General features: G+C 48.5%; 1 protein-coding gene across 1 annotated transcript in view; it reads left to right on the top strand.

Moving 5' to 3' along the window:
• Positions 1-1,065: 1,065 nt before the first annotated feature.
• The window catches only part of Stard8 (StAR related lipid transfer domain containing 8), a 76,118-nt gene continuing 58,695 nt past the window's right edge, over positions 1,066-18,488 (top strand). The window contains exons 1-2 of the mRNA XM_038317171.1: positions 1,066-1,169; positions 18,263-18,296. Coding sequence (XP_038173099.1) covers positions 1,125-1,169; positions 18,263-18,296 — 79 coding nt within the window. The 5' untranslated portion in view covers positions 1,066-1,124. The remainder of the gene's footprint in view (positions 1,170-18,262; positions 18,297-18,488) is intronic.

The following is an 18,488-nucleotide window of genomic DNA, read 5'->3' on the forward strand; positions in this document are numbered from 1 at the left end:
CCACTGCTCCGTTACTGCTGTTAGAACTGACTTCATAACATCCAGAAGGTTCAAGCTTAGATTTGGGGACTTGAAGGGCTCTTGGCATGGCTGCAGATTAAGGAGGGATGTCATCTTCTCTCAGAAGCTGTTCATTAAAACACACATGCAACCTATGTGAGCTAGGAGAGAGCTGCTCTGCCCTGAGGCAGGGGAATGGATGAAACAGCCTTTTCTGTCTAGGGGATGTGGTCTGACTTTCTGTGGACTCCCAAGGGGCAGTTCAGGAATTCTGAGAGATGTAATTGTCCACAATAGGGTTTTTCCAGTCTTGCCTTGTACCTCACTCCGTAACAGGAGTCATATCAGAGAATGAAAGCCCTAATCCTGCCTTTCACTGCACAGTCAAGATCATTGAGATCCAGAAGACAATGACCTCTACAAGGTGCCAGACTGAGGCAAGATTGCTGGCTTTAGAACAGGGCTGGAGAAGGACCACCCTGATACAGGGCCAGAGCTCCTGTCTGAAGGGTGTCCAAAGCCACAGACTTTCCCTTTCCACTGCCTGCCTTCACGCCTTTACAGGTCCCTGGGCAGGAGTTGCTCCTCAGTCCTTTCCCAGCACTCTCTACAGCTCGCTTGTGGTCTTGGCTGTGCCTGGAGCCGCCAGGGATAGCTTGTGTGTTACTTGGTAGGCTAGGAGGCAAGCTGGCCAGTGTACCAACGTACAGGTGGCAGGATGAGCATGTAAGCCAGTAGACAGTCTGGAAACCCAGGCTGGGGAACTGTGATAGTCAGGGAATTTCAATCAGTGTCCGCTGCTCGGCCCAGCCAACTGGCTAACTGTGCGGAGTTTGAATCAGTGACCCGCCTCCTGGTCCCTCCTCCTTAGCCAGCCTCTCTCCCTCCCTCCTTCCCTCTTTCCAGTCTTTTCCTCCCTTCGCTCTCCCGAAGGGGCCTGCCGTTGAGCTGTTGAGCTGAGCAGGCTGCCGCTGTCTGCCTCTCCCCTCCCAGCGCCGCTGATGGAGCACAGGGACAGGGCTGGCTCTCACAGAGCCCCGGGGCTCTTTTTGCTTTCCTCCTAGATAGAGGGTTCAGGCCCAGCAGAGTCCTGCTGAGCCCCCTGCAGCTTCGCTCACCCCACCATGCCTCTGCTGGATGTGTTCTGGGCTTGCTTCAGGAAAGTCAAGGTAAGTGCTCAGCTGCAGCCCAGCTAGGGCCCCAGTTCATGGGAGAATCAGGCAGCTGAGCCCATTGCACGGTAGCTAGGAAGGCCTGCTTAGCTTCTGAGACTGGCTAAGGCTCTTGGAGCTGGAGAGGCTTAGATTCAACCCTCACCCCTTGTCACTTAACTGAGTCTCTGAACTTCTACTTCTTTCTTATGGAAATGAGTAAGTGAGGTGGCTTTTTTTCTTTCCCAGAAAATTTGTCTCCAGGTTGTCTCTTCCCAAGCCTGCCACAAAGATAAGATACATGAAGTCTTTGAACTTCCCTCTCCCAGCTTTAAAAATTAAGATAGCTAAACCAGCTTTGGACAGTAAGGGCCTGCTGCTTCTGGTCACATAACAGCAAATACTTGCAAACATGAAGGACTAAGGTGTGACATTTCTAGCATGATGCGTGGCATGTGGCATCCACACGAGTAATGGTGTGTGTTATTATTAACATTGAAATCCATCAACATGTAGCAAGCATCTATTGTGCCCCAGGTACCGGGGAGCTACACAGGGCCAAAAGGGTGTGGCTTGTATCCTTCAAAAGGAAATGAGAACCATGACAGAAATTCATCAAGCTGTCATTGCATGTCAAGCACATACTACATAGGCAGGCAGGCAGGCAGACAGGTAGGCAGGCACTATATGTCTGTTGAAGGCCTACGCTAGCCTGGTCACGGGAAATGCAGGCACACAGAGGAATCCATGAGAATGAAGAATGCAAGATTTCTTTTAAGTACCAAGGCACTAATGTGTATTTAGAATCTGCATGTGCCAGACCTGGGCGATCTTCCTCACTATCTAGTACTTTCCCTCTTTGATAGTTGTAGAGGAGACGCTGTAAGTGGTGAAGTGATACATCAGTACTCAGCTATGGCTGGAAGTGTTGGGGTCTGCACTCTAAAGTCTGTGCTCTCCTTGATATAATATGGCTCCTCGAAGTACAGTCTGCTGGCCAGACTTTGAGCAACTGGCCTTTCTCTAAGATAGGATGGAAGAGTTGCTGGGGCTCTTAGAAAAGGAAGCTCCAGTCCACCCAGAGGGACTTGGAAAGATTTCACAGGAGGTTACGTCTGAATTGGGCCCGAAGGTGGAAGGAAGAGATGTGTCTGTCCTGTCACTCCACACAGAGGGGCAGGGAATTCCAGGCATCCCTGGCAGGGAATACATGAGCAATAATTGGGTGGAGGGTCTGGAAGTTGATGCATAAGCTGATGGTGATAGTGATGGTGGTGGTGCTGGTGGTGGCAGGGCTGGTGCTACTGGTGGCTGTGCTGGTCCTAGTGGTGCTGGAGCTGGTGCTGGTGGTGCTGGAGCTGGTGGTAGTGGTGCTGGTGCTGGTACTGGTGCTGGTGGTGCTAGTGCCACTGGTGCTGGTATTGGTGCTGGCGCTGGCGCTTGTGGTGCTGCTGGTAGCGGCGGGCTGAGAGAAGGGGAAGAATTCATGGTGGGGATCAACTGAAGAGTTGGAAGATAGCTGCAAAGAGAGTAGGAAATGGGGTTATTCCTCAAAGACTTTAAAAGTGATGTGGGGGCCCATGGTCTTCTTTTACTCGAGGGAGGGGTGTTCTAGTGAGAACTTTGCCTCTCTGTGATAGAGCTGGGGAAAAGCAAAGGCAATGCAGCTTTTGTAAATATATATATATTTACATATATATATATATATATATATATATATATACATATCAATGAAGTAAGTCTTTCTTTGGAAATTATTGAGTGTTTCCAATGGGGTTATGGTTCAAATGATATTTCTTTTTCTTTTTTGACTTTTCGAGACAGGGTTTCTCCATGTAGCTTTGGAGCCTGTCCTGGAACTCACTCTGTAGATCAAGTTGGCCTCAAATTCACAGAGATCCGCCTGCCTCTGCCTCTTGAGTGCTGGGATTAAAGGCGTGAACCACCACTGCCTGTCCAAATGATATTTCTTTTTACAAAATAAGAATGAGAACAGTTTTATTGTCTGTTTTCAGCAAAATTAAATATTGTGACACTGTTTCCCTATATGTTTTAAAATTATTACTCTTACCCACGAAATCCAGAAGTCGAGGGCCTGTATTTTTAGGGCCTGGGGAGCTGATTGTAACAATGTAGACATCTAATTAAACGGATGGGCTTAGGAGAAGCACTCCAGCTGTCCCAGCAGGCAAGGGTGACATGGAAGGGTCCCAGTGGAGAGAAAGGTTAGGAAGGAAATTGCTGTAATGGCCACGAGGCTGGGTATGGGCAGGGAGGAGTTGCTGAAGAGTTGGGTAGAATAATAAAGAAAAAGGAAAGGTGAATTTAAGGTGACTTTGGGGTTTGAAGCCTGAGAGGGCCCATCTGCTACCCCATCAGTGAACCATGCTAGGTGCTTCACTTGACTGCATAACCCTTTGTATTCATTAGTCCAGGGTTCTCAGCAAACACCCCTGATTCATGACAGGCTCTTCGAAAGCACTAGACTACAGAAATGAAAAGAGAAGGTCAGAGGTTTCCAGCCCAGATGCAAGAAGCGTATATGATTCCATGCATGCATGTGCCATGAACACAGCATGTATATGTGCATTTGTGCACATTCAGCCATATACACATACGTACACAAGTACGTAGATCAGCAGTTCTCAAGCTATGGGTTGCAACCCCTTCAGGGTCGAATGGCCCTTTCACAGGGGTCACCCCAGACCATCAGAAAACACCGATATTCACATCACAATTCATAACAGTAGCAAAATTACAGTTATGAAATAGCAACAAAATAATAATGATTGGGGGTTACCACAACATGAGGAACTGTATTAAGGGGAGTCACCTCAGACCATCTGAAAACACCAGTATTCACATTATAATTCATAGCGGTAGCAGAAATACAGTTGTGAAGTAGAAATGAAAATAATTTTATGGTTGGGGGATTACCACAACATGAGGAACTATATTAAAGTATCTCCATGTCAGGAAGGTTAAAAAAACACTAAGTAGAAACATGCACATACAGCTACATACAACTATATACCCCTCCAAGCACATGTATGAAAATATACAGATCCAGGCATATCCACAAAATTAAGTACAGTACAAGATTACATGTATATATGCACATGTACATGTATGTGTATGAATGTTTGCACACATACACACACAGAGGCGGGGAATGCAGGAGCACTGTTGTCATATGTGATCTTTACATATACAAAGTGACACATTATTAGATCGCAGGGCTAAGAGGCAGTTTGCCAGATCCACACTTAAACCTGAGCCTCCCGTCCCCTTTTCCAACGCTATTGGCTTTAGCACACTAGTCAAAGGCTGGGTGCTCTGGATCTGTCAGCCTGCTCCGAGGAAGCTGCTGTTCGGAGCAACCCACCCTCTCAGAGTCAGGCCTCCCCACACACAGTCGCACAGCTGTGTAAAGGCTGCCTGAAGGTGATCCATGGCTGTGTAGAGCCCGATGCAACTGGCAGACCCTGCCCATTATCTAATCCTGTCTTCTTGTAGGAGGGAAGAGGACACACTGGGTGTAAGTTCTACCACAAACCTTCATGCATGTATTTTGGCTGTGCACCTTAGAACATGAGCTTTCTGAGCCACAGCCTACAGTCCTGAAGTATATTGACAGTGTTGGCAGCGCAAAGAAACTCGGTGAGCTTGGCCTGCTCAAAGCGGATTTCCAAGTAGTGCACTAAGAGCAAGCAAAGCAAAGGGCAGGGTTTATTCTGTGTTTGGAGAGTGAGGATTAGGGTCTCAGATCTTGTCCAATCCTTTGTCACTTTTAACCCTCAGCTCTCTACTTTGACCCTGCTTTAGTCTAATGACAGAACTGACTCATTTAGGAACGGAAGGCTGGCAATTCAGAAGCAAAGGATACTACAGAGGTACAAGAGGCCAGTCTAAGTCTTAAAATTGTTTTGGGTTTCTCTCGGTTAGGAGCAGCCTAGGCAAAGGCATTTGGTTGTGAAACGAGGCCAATATACAGTTTATAATGTGTTTCCCCTGGAGCCAGCAGGGCCAGGAAGGTAGATCTGGCTACCTTTCTGTACAATCAGCATGCATAAGACCCTACCTCCATACTGATGGGCTAACCATTTCTTTGATTCTTTGATGTGACCCTTTGCTCCCTCCCAGCACCTAGCTGGCCCAGGTATGGGGCCTCTGTCCGTTAAGTAGAACACACCAGTGCCTAGAGGACACTAGTCTGAGAGGTAGAGCTCCACCTTTGTCATCATCTCTGGGTGACTTTGAGACGCTTACATTTTCCTATTGTCTGGTCCTTTTCGTTCTCTTAAAATGTAAGTATGTAATTATATAGTATCAGATATAGAAAGGCCCTTAGAAGTCATCTATTTTCCCCTTCCAAACTACTCATGAGGAAACTGGGGCCAGGAGAGGAGTGATGTGCCCGAGGTCATGGGTGGAGTCAGGACACAGACTGATCAAGTGTAGTCTCTCTTACATACTGTACTCTTCCATAACTGTGTTACGAAATTCAATTGCAGCTTATATCTGGTAAAACTTTACAGTCGTGCTAGGTGTGGGTATCTTTCCACACTCTACCCATACATGCACAGTTCACATAGGTTCACATGTGATAACAACTCTCTTCTACCCACAAGGAGTCTGCAGTAGTTGAAGAAATCATGGCTAGAAAAGTCTCTTGGACAGTGGGAAGGCTCTCAGCAGTTAACCATCCAGGTGTAGTCCAACACGGGTCAGCAAGCCGTGGCCTGGTCACTATATTCATGGACTGAAGTCATACACTGTATTCATGCACTGGGTGCATACGTGCATAGGGCTCTCCCAAATTCACCCAGGTGCATAGTCTCAAGCACCCTCTTCTGTAAATGCTCTCTCTCCTCTCCTGAGTACACACGGACTTCTAAATGGCTGCTCTTTTGTTTTCTGTTTATTTTTGTTCGATTAAGTTTAGGTCTCACTGTGAAGTTCAGGCTGCCCTTGAATTCACTATATATCCCCAGGATGGCCTTGAATTCATGGCAGTCTACCTGCGTGAGCCTCTAAGTCCTGGGATAGGTGACCAGCAACCAGCTCTCTGTGAGCGTTTGAACACCCGTTCTGGTGACAGTACGCTTTCCAGCTCACCACACAGCCTTGCACTCATGTGCACAATACATTCTCTATATGCTTGCTCATAAGCCCGGCCTTCTCTGCCCCATGCCAACTTGTAGCGTCTCATTCTTCTGGGAAGAGGCCTGGAAGGATATGTGGCGTATGTGTGACAATGATTCAGTATTTCCACTCCTATCTTGCAGGACATCTCTGCTTTTTCCATTCCTTTTTCCCTTATCTCTACAAACAGATACCAATCACATGCACTGTGTACTGCTTGTGAGAGGGACAAGGGGAATGTGGAGAATTTGAGTATACACAAATGTATACAAATTTTATGAGCTAGGAAAGGACTTCTGGATCCCATCTCTGCATTCCAGAGGTTAATAAACCAGTCTCTGGTGAGTGTATGTATGTTTACATAAATGTGTACATATAAACTATGTGTAAGGAGTCACCTCTCAATGATTGAATCCAAAAAATTATGACATAGACTCTCAGGTCATGAGAAAACTGCTTTAAAGGAGCAGGGCAAAGCTCTCTGTTTCAGAGATAGAAGATTCACTTCCTGGGCTCTCTGAGCAGAGGTCTTCAGCCAAGTCAATTGTATCAGCTGAGTAGTGGGTTTTGACTCTCGACCTGCGTAGAAAAACCATACTGTGGGTTGTCCCTGCATGGTTAATTGTGAGTCCCTGATGCTGACTTAGGCCCCAGAGTTTGGAGTCATGGACTGAAGTAAGAAATAAGTGGTGGGAAGTTTATTGGTCTAGAAGGAGTTCAAGAGGAACTGTGGGTACTCGGGAAAGCTTTCTGGGAGTCAAGTGGGCAGGGAAGAAAGCAATGGCTAACTGCCATATCTAAGTCAATCAGCCTTCTTGGGCCAGTCGCTTCCTTAATGGAATTGCCAAGGAACTGGTAAATAAGAGCCTGGCACATGGATGCAGAATCTAAAGGACTGGTCTACTGATGAAAATAACACGGAAATTCCAGGGAAAATAAAGCTGGAAGCAGGAGAAGACGGAGGTAGAGATCCAGGCATTCCCCCCCACCATCCTGGATATAGGAGTTGAAAGCAAATGGTGATGGGTGGAGAAGATGCTGATAAATGAGAACAAAAGATGTTGCTAAGGTTTTGTTAGTGTTGGAAATGGTACCCAGGGCCTTTTATAGACTGCCACTTAGCCTGAGACCTTGGAGCTTTCCTGTGGGAGTTCCACTTTGACGTTCACGATGCAGTCAGAAAGAGCAAGTATTTTGAGTGAGAAAGGATGTTGTTAATCCTTTTATCTATTTGATCCACAACTTTGTCTTTAGGTTCTTTGGTGCCAAAATGTGGGCAAGCGTGTATGGCTGTGGGATGAAGTCTGCACCTGACACTAGGACTGTTGGGGGAAGAAATGGGGAAGACTATAGACTAAAAACTAAAGAAGGCTCAGACCACTACTGGCTAGCATTTATAAAGTACACGCTGTAGGGTCCACATTGTTGCAAGTCCTTCCTGTATATTAGCTCAGTGCATCATAACTACTACACTGAAAGACAGGACTGTCCATAACTATCATCTTCATTGGACTGAAACTTGGAAATTTTAGGACACAGCCATTATGTGGGTCACCACATAATGGCCACATTGGACATTTCAATCCAGGTAATGTAGTTCCAAAGTCTGTGGTGGTCATATATAATCCAGGCCCCTGTTTCTCTGCCTACAAAACTTGAAGGTTGGATTGGTTACTGAGTCTTTTCTACTCTGATACTTTCATTATCAGAGTTTTATACACACACACACACACACACACACAAACTTCAAGGTCAAATGAAATATAAAATACTGCTTTCAAAATGTCAGCAGTTTCCACTCCAGTTCCCTTGGGAGGAAGGAATGGAGCCCAAGCTCAGGGAAAAGCGCCTATATTGGTGACTGTTCCTCCCAGTAGCCCCTAGGGCCCGAGAACAGCTGGAGACCCATGATGCTATGGAAGCCAGGGTTCGGTCTATGTTTCCAAATCACTGGTGACAATAACAAGGAGCAGCAGCCAGATGGCCGGTGCTGGGGTTTGGAGTCAGAGGTTTCCCGGGTGGGTAGGGAAGGGCATTCCTCAACCCCATCTCTCTGTCCAACCGTTCGGTGGCCACCTGTGCCTCTGATGCCAGGGATCATACAGCTAGGCCCATGGCCTCTGAGGCCGAGGCTTCCAACGCGCAGAAAGAAGGTGTGTACCTGGAGAATGGAGTCAGGGCCCTGGGAACAGTCACAGGCAAACCTCTCTAACCTTCCCTCTGCCCTGAGCTGGATCACCTAACGAGTCCTGGAGGGCAGAAAGTGGCTGTGATGAGGCAGTGATGTAAGGGGATGCAAAACACCCAGCTTCTGCCTCTTTAGCTTTCCCCGGGCCTCAGTTTCCTTATCTACAACACGGGGAGGGATGCGCGTCCTACTTCGTAATTGATCACAGGAATGGCATGTGAAAAAGGCTGCCACAGAGTAGGTGATCAGTATGAATTCACATGAAGTTAGAAGACTTCCTACTCTTCATGGTCTTGGGCCCTCAGTTGTCTCTCTTAGGAAATACGGGAAACTTAGACCTGCCAGTCCCTTCTTCCATTGACTTTGGGGAGCCTATTGCTGACGGCATCTTGGGGAAGCAAAATGATGATGGGAAACACCAATGCTATCACCTTGGATTTCAGAGAGTGAGTTGTTCAAGCAATCTCCTAGTCTTCATGTCCCCAAGTCTCTCAGCCCACCTCTGGTCACAGCTCAGGGCTTGGAGAAGAGGCTCCACTCACACTGGAAACACTGTATGGGTCTCTGCTCCCTCTAAGACCGTTCTGCTCTTCCTCAAAAGATTCCCAAGGTTCTGGCAGGAAGGAGCATCTGTGTTGACTGGTGGGAAAGTCAGATCTTTGGGACAGGACATTCCTGAGATTATCTAGGGAACCCCTGGGGGTTGCAGCTTCTCCCTGACTCTCATCCATGACTTGGCTGTTAGCCTGCTAAGGCAACACTGTGGAGGGAGACTGGAGATGAACTGAGGGAAAGGGGTCAAAATGTGGGGAGCCAGGGCTCGAGTCAGCCCTGAAGGCCTGGTGAGGGTGAGGGGTTAGGGTGGAAGAAGAAGGAAGCCCTAACAGACCTGGAGGGGGTAATCAGCAGAAATTACTGGTTACATTTGTGATGGTGCCTTATAGAATGATTGGTGATCCCGAGGCTATAGGTCTGGGAGTCTTTCGGGTAGTGGGTGACTAAACAGGAGATCACAGTAGTCCTAAGGATACGAATGGACATCAGTTCTCCTGAGAAACCATAATCTCCAAGCTTGTACGGGACAACTAGCATTCTCAAGGAGAAGACAGGAGGATGGGTCTGCTGGTGATTCCTGGTGCTTGCCTAGCATGCATGAAGCTCTGGATTCCATCCAGAGTGTGACACAAAGCCAGATATGGTGACACACACCTTTAATTCCAGTACTCAGGAGGTAGAGGCAGGAGGGTCTGGAATCCAAGGACATCCTTGGCTACATAGTGAGTCTGAAAGCAGTCTGGGCTATGTGAAACTCTGTCTCAAAAACAAAAAGGAAACGGTTGTCTCAGAAGGAGCTCTACAAGAGCCTTTTAGAAGTATTTCTTCTATTGCTCTCAGCCAACTAGAACTGTCCTTCTCTTTCTGTTATATGGAAGGGGAAGAATTGCTAGAACCCAATCACTATAGGAGGCAGCAAGCCGGAGGCCCAGCAGAGGTTTGGCTAGTCAAAGGTGCAGGATGAAGTCTAGAGTGTCCTTAAAGCCAGCTCTCCACTGTCGAGATCTAGATCTTCCACCATCAGCAGACATGGGGCATGTCTGCTGGCTTGGGGTTAAAAAGTGGAGCCATGACAGAAGTGTTCCAATGCAGGATTTAGTGAAGAGCTCAGTCCAGCCCCAACCAACATGCCATCTACCATGTACCCAGCTGTTGCCACACTAAACTGTGAACTTGTCTAAGGACCCAGCCTGTGTCCCAGTCGCTCAAATACAGTGAGAGCCTCGCCCAATCCAGCACCCATTCCAGCCCTAGCAAGTTTACTGAGTATGGTATACAACATACACACACACACACACACACACACACACACACACACCACAGAGCCTGTCAAATTCATGCACCCATCTCCCAGCTGAAAGACTTTGGGAGCATGAACCTAGCGGGGCCAGGAGAGCTTGCTTTCCACAGTAACCATCATCTGTGGTGGCAGAAGAGCTGGGGTTTGGCCTGGGGGTGGTGAGGTCCCAGTGTGAAGGGAGGCGGGCCAGGCCATGAATAGGGCTCTGTGTGGCCAAGTCGAGAGGACTGGGGGAGGCTGGAATGTGAGGAACGTGCTCTCATGACTGTGGCCTGAGGCCTGGGTCTATAGCACAGGGTTGATCAGGGGTGATAGAATGGCGGGGGGCGACAAAGGTGGAGCGGGAAGCCGAGAGACCAGGCAGTGAGAAGACAAAACAACTTTCCAGGTCTCCCCTCAGATAGCATGGCAGGGAGTGTGGAGGCCTGTAGGCTGGCCAGAGAGGGTGCTAGGAGCAGTGAATTTGGTTTCACGAATATGGCTGAGAGTTCTCTGGGTCTGGATGAAGCCTGTTGATAGCTTTTGCAGTTTCTATCCAAACTGTCTCAGACCTTCCTACTACTACTATCTACCCAGCAACCACCTTCCTGCTTTTCACTTAGGCGCTCTCTCTCTCTCTCTCTCTCTCTCTCTCTCTCTCTCTCTCTCTCTCTCTCTCCATCAATCTATTTCTCTAACTATTTTTCTTTGTTGGGAGGACTCTCAGTACTGTAGCTAATTTGTAGCTCACGACTACAGGAACAACATCTTCAGATGCGCAGGGCATTAGGCAAAACCAAAGAGAGGGATCAGAGACCTTTGGGTTAGGACTGAGGAATCAATAAACAAATGGACTAGTCACATGGTAGAGGATGAGGAAATAAAAATGGGTTCCTGAAGGACATCTAGGTATCTGGCCTGGCAACTGAGTGAATGCTGGCCCTAAAATCAGAAACAGAGGAAAGGGCAGCTCTACAGTGTATGAGAGGAAATCTTCCATTACTGTGAGTCTTGTCTTGAATCTGATCGATTCTAGGAGAATGGCACATCTCCCCAGAGAAGTCTAATAGGTACTGGGGTGCACTTGCAGAAGGAAAGATGAACAAAGAAAGATGCATTCCCTGCCACCAAAGAGCCTGTGGTCTTATAGAAAAGAATGTGACCAGACAGGAAAAAAGAGGGCTGAATCTTGGCCAGGTCTAGGGGCATCCACCTATACTCCAGTGTTTGGAGGTCTGAGTTAGGATTATGAGCTCCAGGCCAGCATGAGCAACAGAGTGAGAGACCCCATAAAGAAAAATAGAGAAATAGATTGACGTTAAAAAAAGGAAAGCCAAAGTCATAAGCCGGAAGAGGGTTGCTAGTTGGAGAGTAGAAAGGTCAGAGACAAACCTTCCTAATGCTGCGACCCTTTGATACAGCTCCTCACATTGCAGTGATCCCCTACCATAAAATTATTTCATAACTGAAATTTTGCTACTGTTATGGATCTTAATGTAAATATCTGATATGTGACGCCACATGGGGTCATAACCCACAGGTTGAGAACCACTGATCTAGGGTAACATTCTGAAATATGAAACTATGGACTGGGACACAGTTCACTAACCAAGCATGCATGCATGAGACTCTAGGTTCAGTCCCCAGCATCCAAACCAACGGACACAAGGAAACTCAAAACCATGAACAAATAGTTGCTCATGCTTGTAATCTCATGTCTCAACCAGGAGCCATTTGAGGATGCTAGCCCCGGATGAGATACAGCATCAGCACTCTGCCATGCCATGTGGCCGGCAGGGGCAGGACTAAAGCAGGAGTGAGTACAGGACGGCAATATAGGAGAGAGACAGAGAGAGAGAGAGAGAGAGAGAGAGAGAGAGAGAGAGAGAGAGAGAGAGAGAGAGAGAGAGGCAGAATGAGTCACGTGCATGGCAGATTTGAAGAGGCGTGGGAGGCGAGGAACGGGCTGACACAGATGCCCCACTGCCACCCAGGGCTAGCTGTCTGCCTATGGGGCTGCTGCCAAGGGCCATGACTTGGTCTGTGACCCCGATGAAAGCAGAGAGGATAGGGCTGTACAAAACCGGCCTCACCCATCACTAGCTGAAGCACTCAGGAGACAGGGTCCTGTACCTCACCTCTGGAGTACGATAGAGCTGACCCTGCTCCCAGGAGCATAGGCAAGCTGGTCCCGAAAGCATGAGAATAGGGGAACAGGTCACATCCCTTTTGTCTGTCATGGGGGAGGGAAAAGATGCCCTCCTCTCCATCCCTCAACACCTGCAGCAGGTGGAGGCTCTGACCTGACCCCTCACCAGGTGCAGCGCTCAGAATGGGCCCTCTGCTTCACCTGGGCAGCACAATAGTAGTTTCCCTGTAGACAGGGGTGCACATGAGCCAGCCTTGAGGGACATAGCTGGAACCACCTCCTTTGTCTGCAGTGTTGTAGTGGGGACGAAAGGAAGATGCCCTCCCCCTTTGCCCCTATGCCTCCAGCTATTGAGGGAGCTGAGCCCTTTGCCAGCTGCAGCACTCAGGAAAGCAGGCCCCCAGCACCTCATCTGGGCAGCGCAATGGAGCTGACCCACTTGACAAGGCCAAACCTGAGAACATGAGAGTGGGAAACCTAAGCCCCACTCCTCATCTGCCATGTGTGGCAGTGTGGATGGGGAGAGATGCCCCTCCATCAGTACCTCAGGCAGGTGAGAGAGCTGGCCCTGAGAGCAGGACACCTGTCCCTGCCCCTCAGCAGCTGCCACACTCAGAACAGGCCCTGCACCTCGACTGGGCCACACACAAGAAAGCCAGCCCTGTTAGTGAAGGTGTGAGTGAGCCAGACCTGAATTTGTGAGCATAGGAGAGCTGTCCCCACTACTTGTCTGTCATGTGGCAGTGTGGGTAGGAGAGAGATGCCCCCCCACCTCGACGCCTGAACAGGAGAAGAAGCTGACCCTCCCCCTTATCACCTTCAGCTCTCAGGAAAGGGGGCCCTGTTCCTTCCCTTAGTGTGTGAGACTGGGCTATCTGACCACCACCTCCCCAGCCCAGTCTGCCGTGCGGTGGTGTGGGAAAGATGCCCTCCTCGCCTTGACCCTGCTACCTGTGGTGGGCGAGGGAGCTGACCCGCCTCCATACCAGCTGCAGCACTTGGGAAAAGTGAATCCTGCACCTTGCCTGGGCAGCACAGCAGAACTGACTCTGTTGGCAGAGGTGTGGGCAAACCAGCCCGGAAGTTGTGAGCATGGGAGAGCTGTCTCATCTGGCCTGTGGCGGCATGGAGAGGGGAACGATGCCTCCCGTGCCCCCCACCCACCCATCAATGCCTCAGGTTGGTGGGAGAGCTGGTTCTGAGGTCATAAGATCAGGAGACCTGTCCCTGCACCCACCAACTGCAACACCTGAGAAAGCGGGCCCTGTACTTCGCCCCGGGCAGCACGATAGAGCCAAACCTGTTAGCGAAGGTGTGGGTGAGCCAGCCCGGAAGTTGTCCCCGCTATTCATCTGTTTTGCGATGGAGTGGGTGGGGGAGAGATGCACCCCCTTACCCCTCACCCTTTCTGCCTGTGACAGACAAACAAGCTGACCCTCTCACCTATCTGCTGCAGCACTCAGGAAAATGGACCCTGCACGTTGCCTGGGCAGCACAGCAGAGCTGACGCTGAGGGCAGAAGTGTGGGCCAGCCAGCCTGAAATCTGTGAGCATGGAGTATGTGAGCATGACTCATCTGTCATATCGTAGCATGGGAAGGGGAGTGATGTCCCCTGGGCTGCCCCCTCCCCATCAGTACCTGAGGCAGGTGAAAAAGCTGACTGTGATGTCATAAGAGCAGGAGAGCTGGCCTGGCCTATAAACGTTGCCTGGGCAACACAGTAGAGGGGGAGGCTGCTATGGGAGAACCCTGAGAATGGGAAAGCAGAGAACTGGCTGCACTCCCTGCTCACTGCAGCAAGGGTGAACTAGCAAGGGCAGTGGTGGAGAGCTCACCCTGGTGGTGAGGACAGGGGAGAACTGGCAGGCCAACTACCCAGGCCCAGAACCAGGGTTATGGGTTGGTCCACCCCAACATCCCCTCCACCTATGATCTGTTGAAGCACAAGGGTGGGGACTGGGGATGCCGTTGGTCCTGTGGACCCAGGGCTGCAGGATCTCCACAGCACAGGGCAGCAACAGGATATCCAGGAAGAGTCCCAATAAGGGCCCAGCATCGATAGTGTGGCAGAGAAGGGGCCTTGAACCAGAACAATGAATCTTTGCGATGAACACCTTTGTCTAAAAATGTATGGTTAAGCGGGTTTGCTGCATGACTCACTGTGTCACATAGCAGCTTCCATGAGGAGATTCTACCTCTCTCCCTTTTGTTTTCCCTTAAATTTTTATTTTGTTTTATTCTTGGGGCGGGGAGGAGGATGGGTGGGATAGGAAAGCATGATGTGAAAACACAAAGAATAAATTACATATAATATTTGGGAGAAATCCTCAGGAGTGGATTAGCTGGGTCATATGATGACTCTATTTTACTCTACATTGATTTCCATGTGGTTGGCATAGCTTATATCCCCACAATCAGTGTCTAAGGGACCCCCTTCCCCATCCTTGCTAGTGTTTGTTTTCCTGTCTGTTGGGGTGAGACAAAATCTTGACGTGATTTTTTTTTTATTTCTCTGATGGCTAATGATGTTAATAAAGTGTGCCAAGCGCCCAAAAGTAAACAAAACAAAGCAGACCAAACCAACCACATAACAACAGCCAATTACGGCATGAATGTAAGTGTGCTCTTCCTTTGTTTTCAATGACTTCCCAGACTGCCATGGACCTTTGTGATGGGGCCCTATCGGCTGATCTGGCCGCATCTGATACTCCACTCCCCAGCCAGACCACAGGCAGTTTCTCAGACAACCTGTTTGGATACATGCTTGTCCTTTTTTAATGCTCTTCCTTTTGACTGTCTGGCTTTTTCACCCCCTTGTCTGCTTTCAAGACCCGGGCCAAGTGCTTTGAAAAGGGCCTTATGAGAAAGCACCCTCCCACTCCCAGCACCAACAAATGACTCCCTTGGCTCCGTCCAGAAAGCTCGGGCTTTACAGCAGCGGTGGGGCTTGCTCTCATCTGAACATGCGACAGCTTCCACGTGTAGCTTGAATTCACAGGCAAGGAGGGAACCTGTCTGATTTGTCTCAGTCACTGAGTACCCAGCACAGGGCCTAGTCCTGAGCGGACACTTAGGGAATGAATGAAGAAATGAATACACACGTTATAAATCAATGGCTCACTGAGTAAGATGCTGTCACTGCTAATCTTTGCCCTTTTCACTTCTTTCCTGCTTTAGGGGTCTTACTATGTACCCAGGCTAGCCTCAAGCTTGCAAGTCTGCTGATCAGTCTCCAGATTGCTGGATTTCTAGGTGTCCACCACCACTTCCAGATCAGAGTGACTGTCTTTTATCAATGTCGCCCTTATGGTTCCTGGGTTCGGGTCTCCCAGATCTGGCAGGAATATTCTCTGTGACCTGGAGCCAGGAAGAAGTTCCACTGTAGCCTACCACCCCAGCATGCAGATGTTTGTGCCCCATCTTCTTCTACAGAGCTTAACATCAGGATCAAGGGCAAACGCAAAGTGGGGGTAGGGTGGCCTGGAATCCAAGGGATTCACTAGTGAACGAAGAAGAATCACAGATGTGAAACCAGCCTGAACCACAGGAAACCAAGTCTGGGGCACTGGGGAGGGCCAGGGGTGGAGAGCACTGTATCCCAAGCCCTCTCTTTTCAACCTTTTTATTTTGGGACAGGGTCTCACTACATAGCTCAGGCTAACCTTGAATTCACTCTGTAGCACAGGTAGGCACTGAACTTGTGTTCCTGTCTTGGCCTTCTGATTATCTAGTTTTATAGGTCTGTACCTCCAGGCCCTTCTCCAATTATCTTTTGAACAAACTTTCATTTTATTATACCCGTGATGAATTGGGCTGGTAGTAGGATGGGCGAGAAGGGATTTAAAAGACTAGGATAGGACTGCAGAGTGCGCGTCTTTCCTAACAGCTAGTGCATTTCCTGCATTCCCAGAACTGTCACATTTTGGACCCCACAAGACGCTGCTTTGTCCCTTTCTCCTACCCCTTAACTTTCTTGTTCTTCTTTCCCTTTTGTCTACCAGTGAGCATTATACTGGCTCACTTATATGCTCCATTTTGTAACTTCTCAGGAGACTTCCGTAGCTCTACCTCTCTGAGCATGTTTCTCTGATTCTAGAACTTTCTATCTCACTAACATCCTCCACGGACTTACCAGTGAACACTAAAATGGATATGCTTCCAATCCCCTCCTTTTCCTGTGGACAAATGTGCTCTTCAAGGACAGACTTGACCTGGAGCCATTCCAGGGTGAGCTAAGATGGAGGCAGGTCTTCCTAGGGTTGGGAATCACTGGGCCTAAGCGTATCAGATGTGCTCATCATTGTCCTGAGGGTAAGAGACAGGCACCTACACAGACAGCCCCTTTCCTGATAACCTTTGGGTGGATTTCAGGTTGTGTGAAGGACACAACAAGCAAGAAGATGCTATCTCTAAGAAATAGACCTTCCTTCCTTCCTTCCTCTTTTCTTTCCTGAATAGCTTGATTACTATCATTTTATTCCAAGCTTCTGACATTGTTTGCCTGGAAACCTGCAAAAGCCTTCTGGTAGCTCTCCCTGCTTCCATTACAGCACTGCGACCCACTCCTTGTGCAGCAGCCCAAATGAGCCTTTTAAGGCAGCAATCAGATCTTATCAGTGCACTCTTTGCTCCCCAACGGCCACCTACTTGTGCCTTTCAAAGCCCTGTGGATTTTTGGCTGTTACCTCTCTGTCTCTTCAGATCCTCACATAGAAAATTCCTTATCACCCAGGTCACGGCTCAAAGTTCAGCTCCAGGGAGGGAGAAGCACCCCGCATATCCATCTCCCTACTCACTTTCCTGTCATGCTGTAGCTTGTGGGTTTTTTGTTTGTTTGTTTGGTTGGTTGGTTTTTGTTTCTCCTTGGAGCTTGTGATGCCTGAAATGTCCTTGTTTCTTTCCTTATTGATTGTCACCTACCACTAAGAAGTGTGTGCCATTGGACCTCGTTTGTCTAGAGGGCAATTATACTCTTAACACCTAGTATGGTGTGTTCTGTAAATATTTGCTGCATGAATTCACAAAGTATTTTTTACATATGGAAAAAAATTTTTCTATTTTTCCCCCCACAAAGCCTGTCAGGGCAGGATTTTTACTCTCCTGCTCTGAAGTATTTAGAAATGGATACTCAAGAGATTGTGAGCGTTATTTGGTGTCACATAAGGAAAGGAGGGCTGCCCTCAGCTTGGCCTTTCCAGTTCTAAGTTATTTCTATTCCCACCAAATATCTTTACTTCTAGCCTGCCCAGCGCTCAACATCTGTGCCAAATAGATGCTTCCCAATTCTTTGACAATCTGTGTTATCAGGCATTGAAACTGTACCATGAACTACATGGGGCACTCTTCCTTCTGTAAGACAAAAGTGAATCAGAAGAATTACTCAGTGGAGTAGAGGAAGTAGTGTGGAGTAGGTAGAGAAATCTGGGATTGTAGGCTCCACTTTTCTTCTTACTTTATCTTTCTCTTCTGGGGGCCTCAATATGTCCTTCCATAAAATGGGTAGACTGCACTTGCTTAGTTTAAAGATCCCTTTCAGTTTTTTAATATATGTTTATTTCTTGTGTGTGTGCAGTGTGTGCATGCACACACATATGTGCGAAGACACAGATAGGTCGATCAGAGGACAACTTGAGGAATTGGTTCTTTCCATCTCCCGTGATGGTTCTAGGAATCAAACTCGGGTCGTCAGGTTTGGCAGCAAGCTCTTTGCTAACTTAGCCATCTCACGGGCCCGCTTTTGATTTTGACATGCTCTTCCTGAGAAACCATGATTTCTTCTCTGTTTCCTTTGCAGTGCTTCCCATTGCTGCCGGTGAGGAAGAATGTTGGTAAGTATTCCAGACGCACCTTACACCTCACAAATGACTTACAGAGAGAGGAAACTTGTCAGCCATCTGTGTGGGCTAGCTGAGGGAATGGAGGCTGTGGCTGAGGGGCAAAACTGGAGACATTCACTCTGTCTCCCTCCCCTGGGCACACCCTGACCTCTTTCCGCTCTGCTTTCTGGCTCCGGCTTATGG

The sequence above is a fragment of the Arvicola amphibius genome, chromosome X (genome assembly GCF_903992535.2).
Source record: "Arvicola amphibius chromosome X, mArvAmp1.2, whole genome shotgun sequence".
NCBI lineage: Eukaryota > Metazoa > Chordata > Mammalia > Rodentia > Cricetidae > Arvicola > Arvicola amphibius.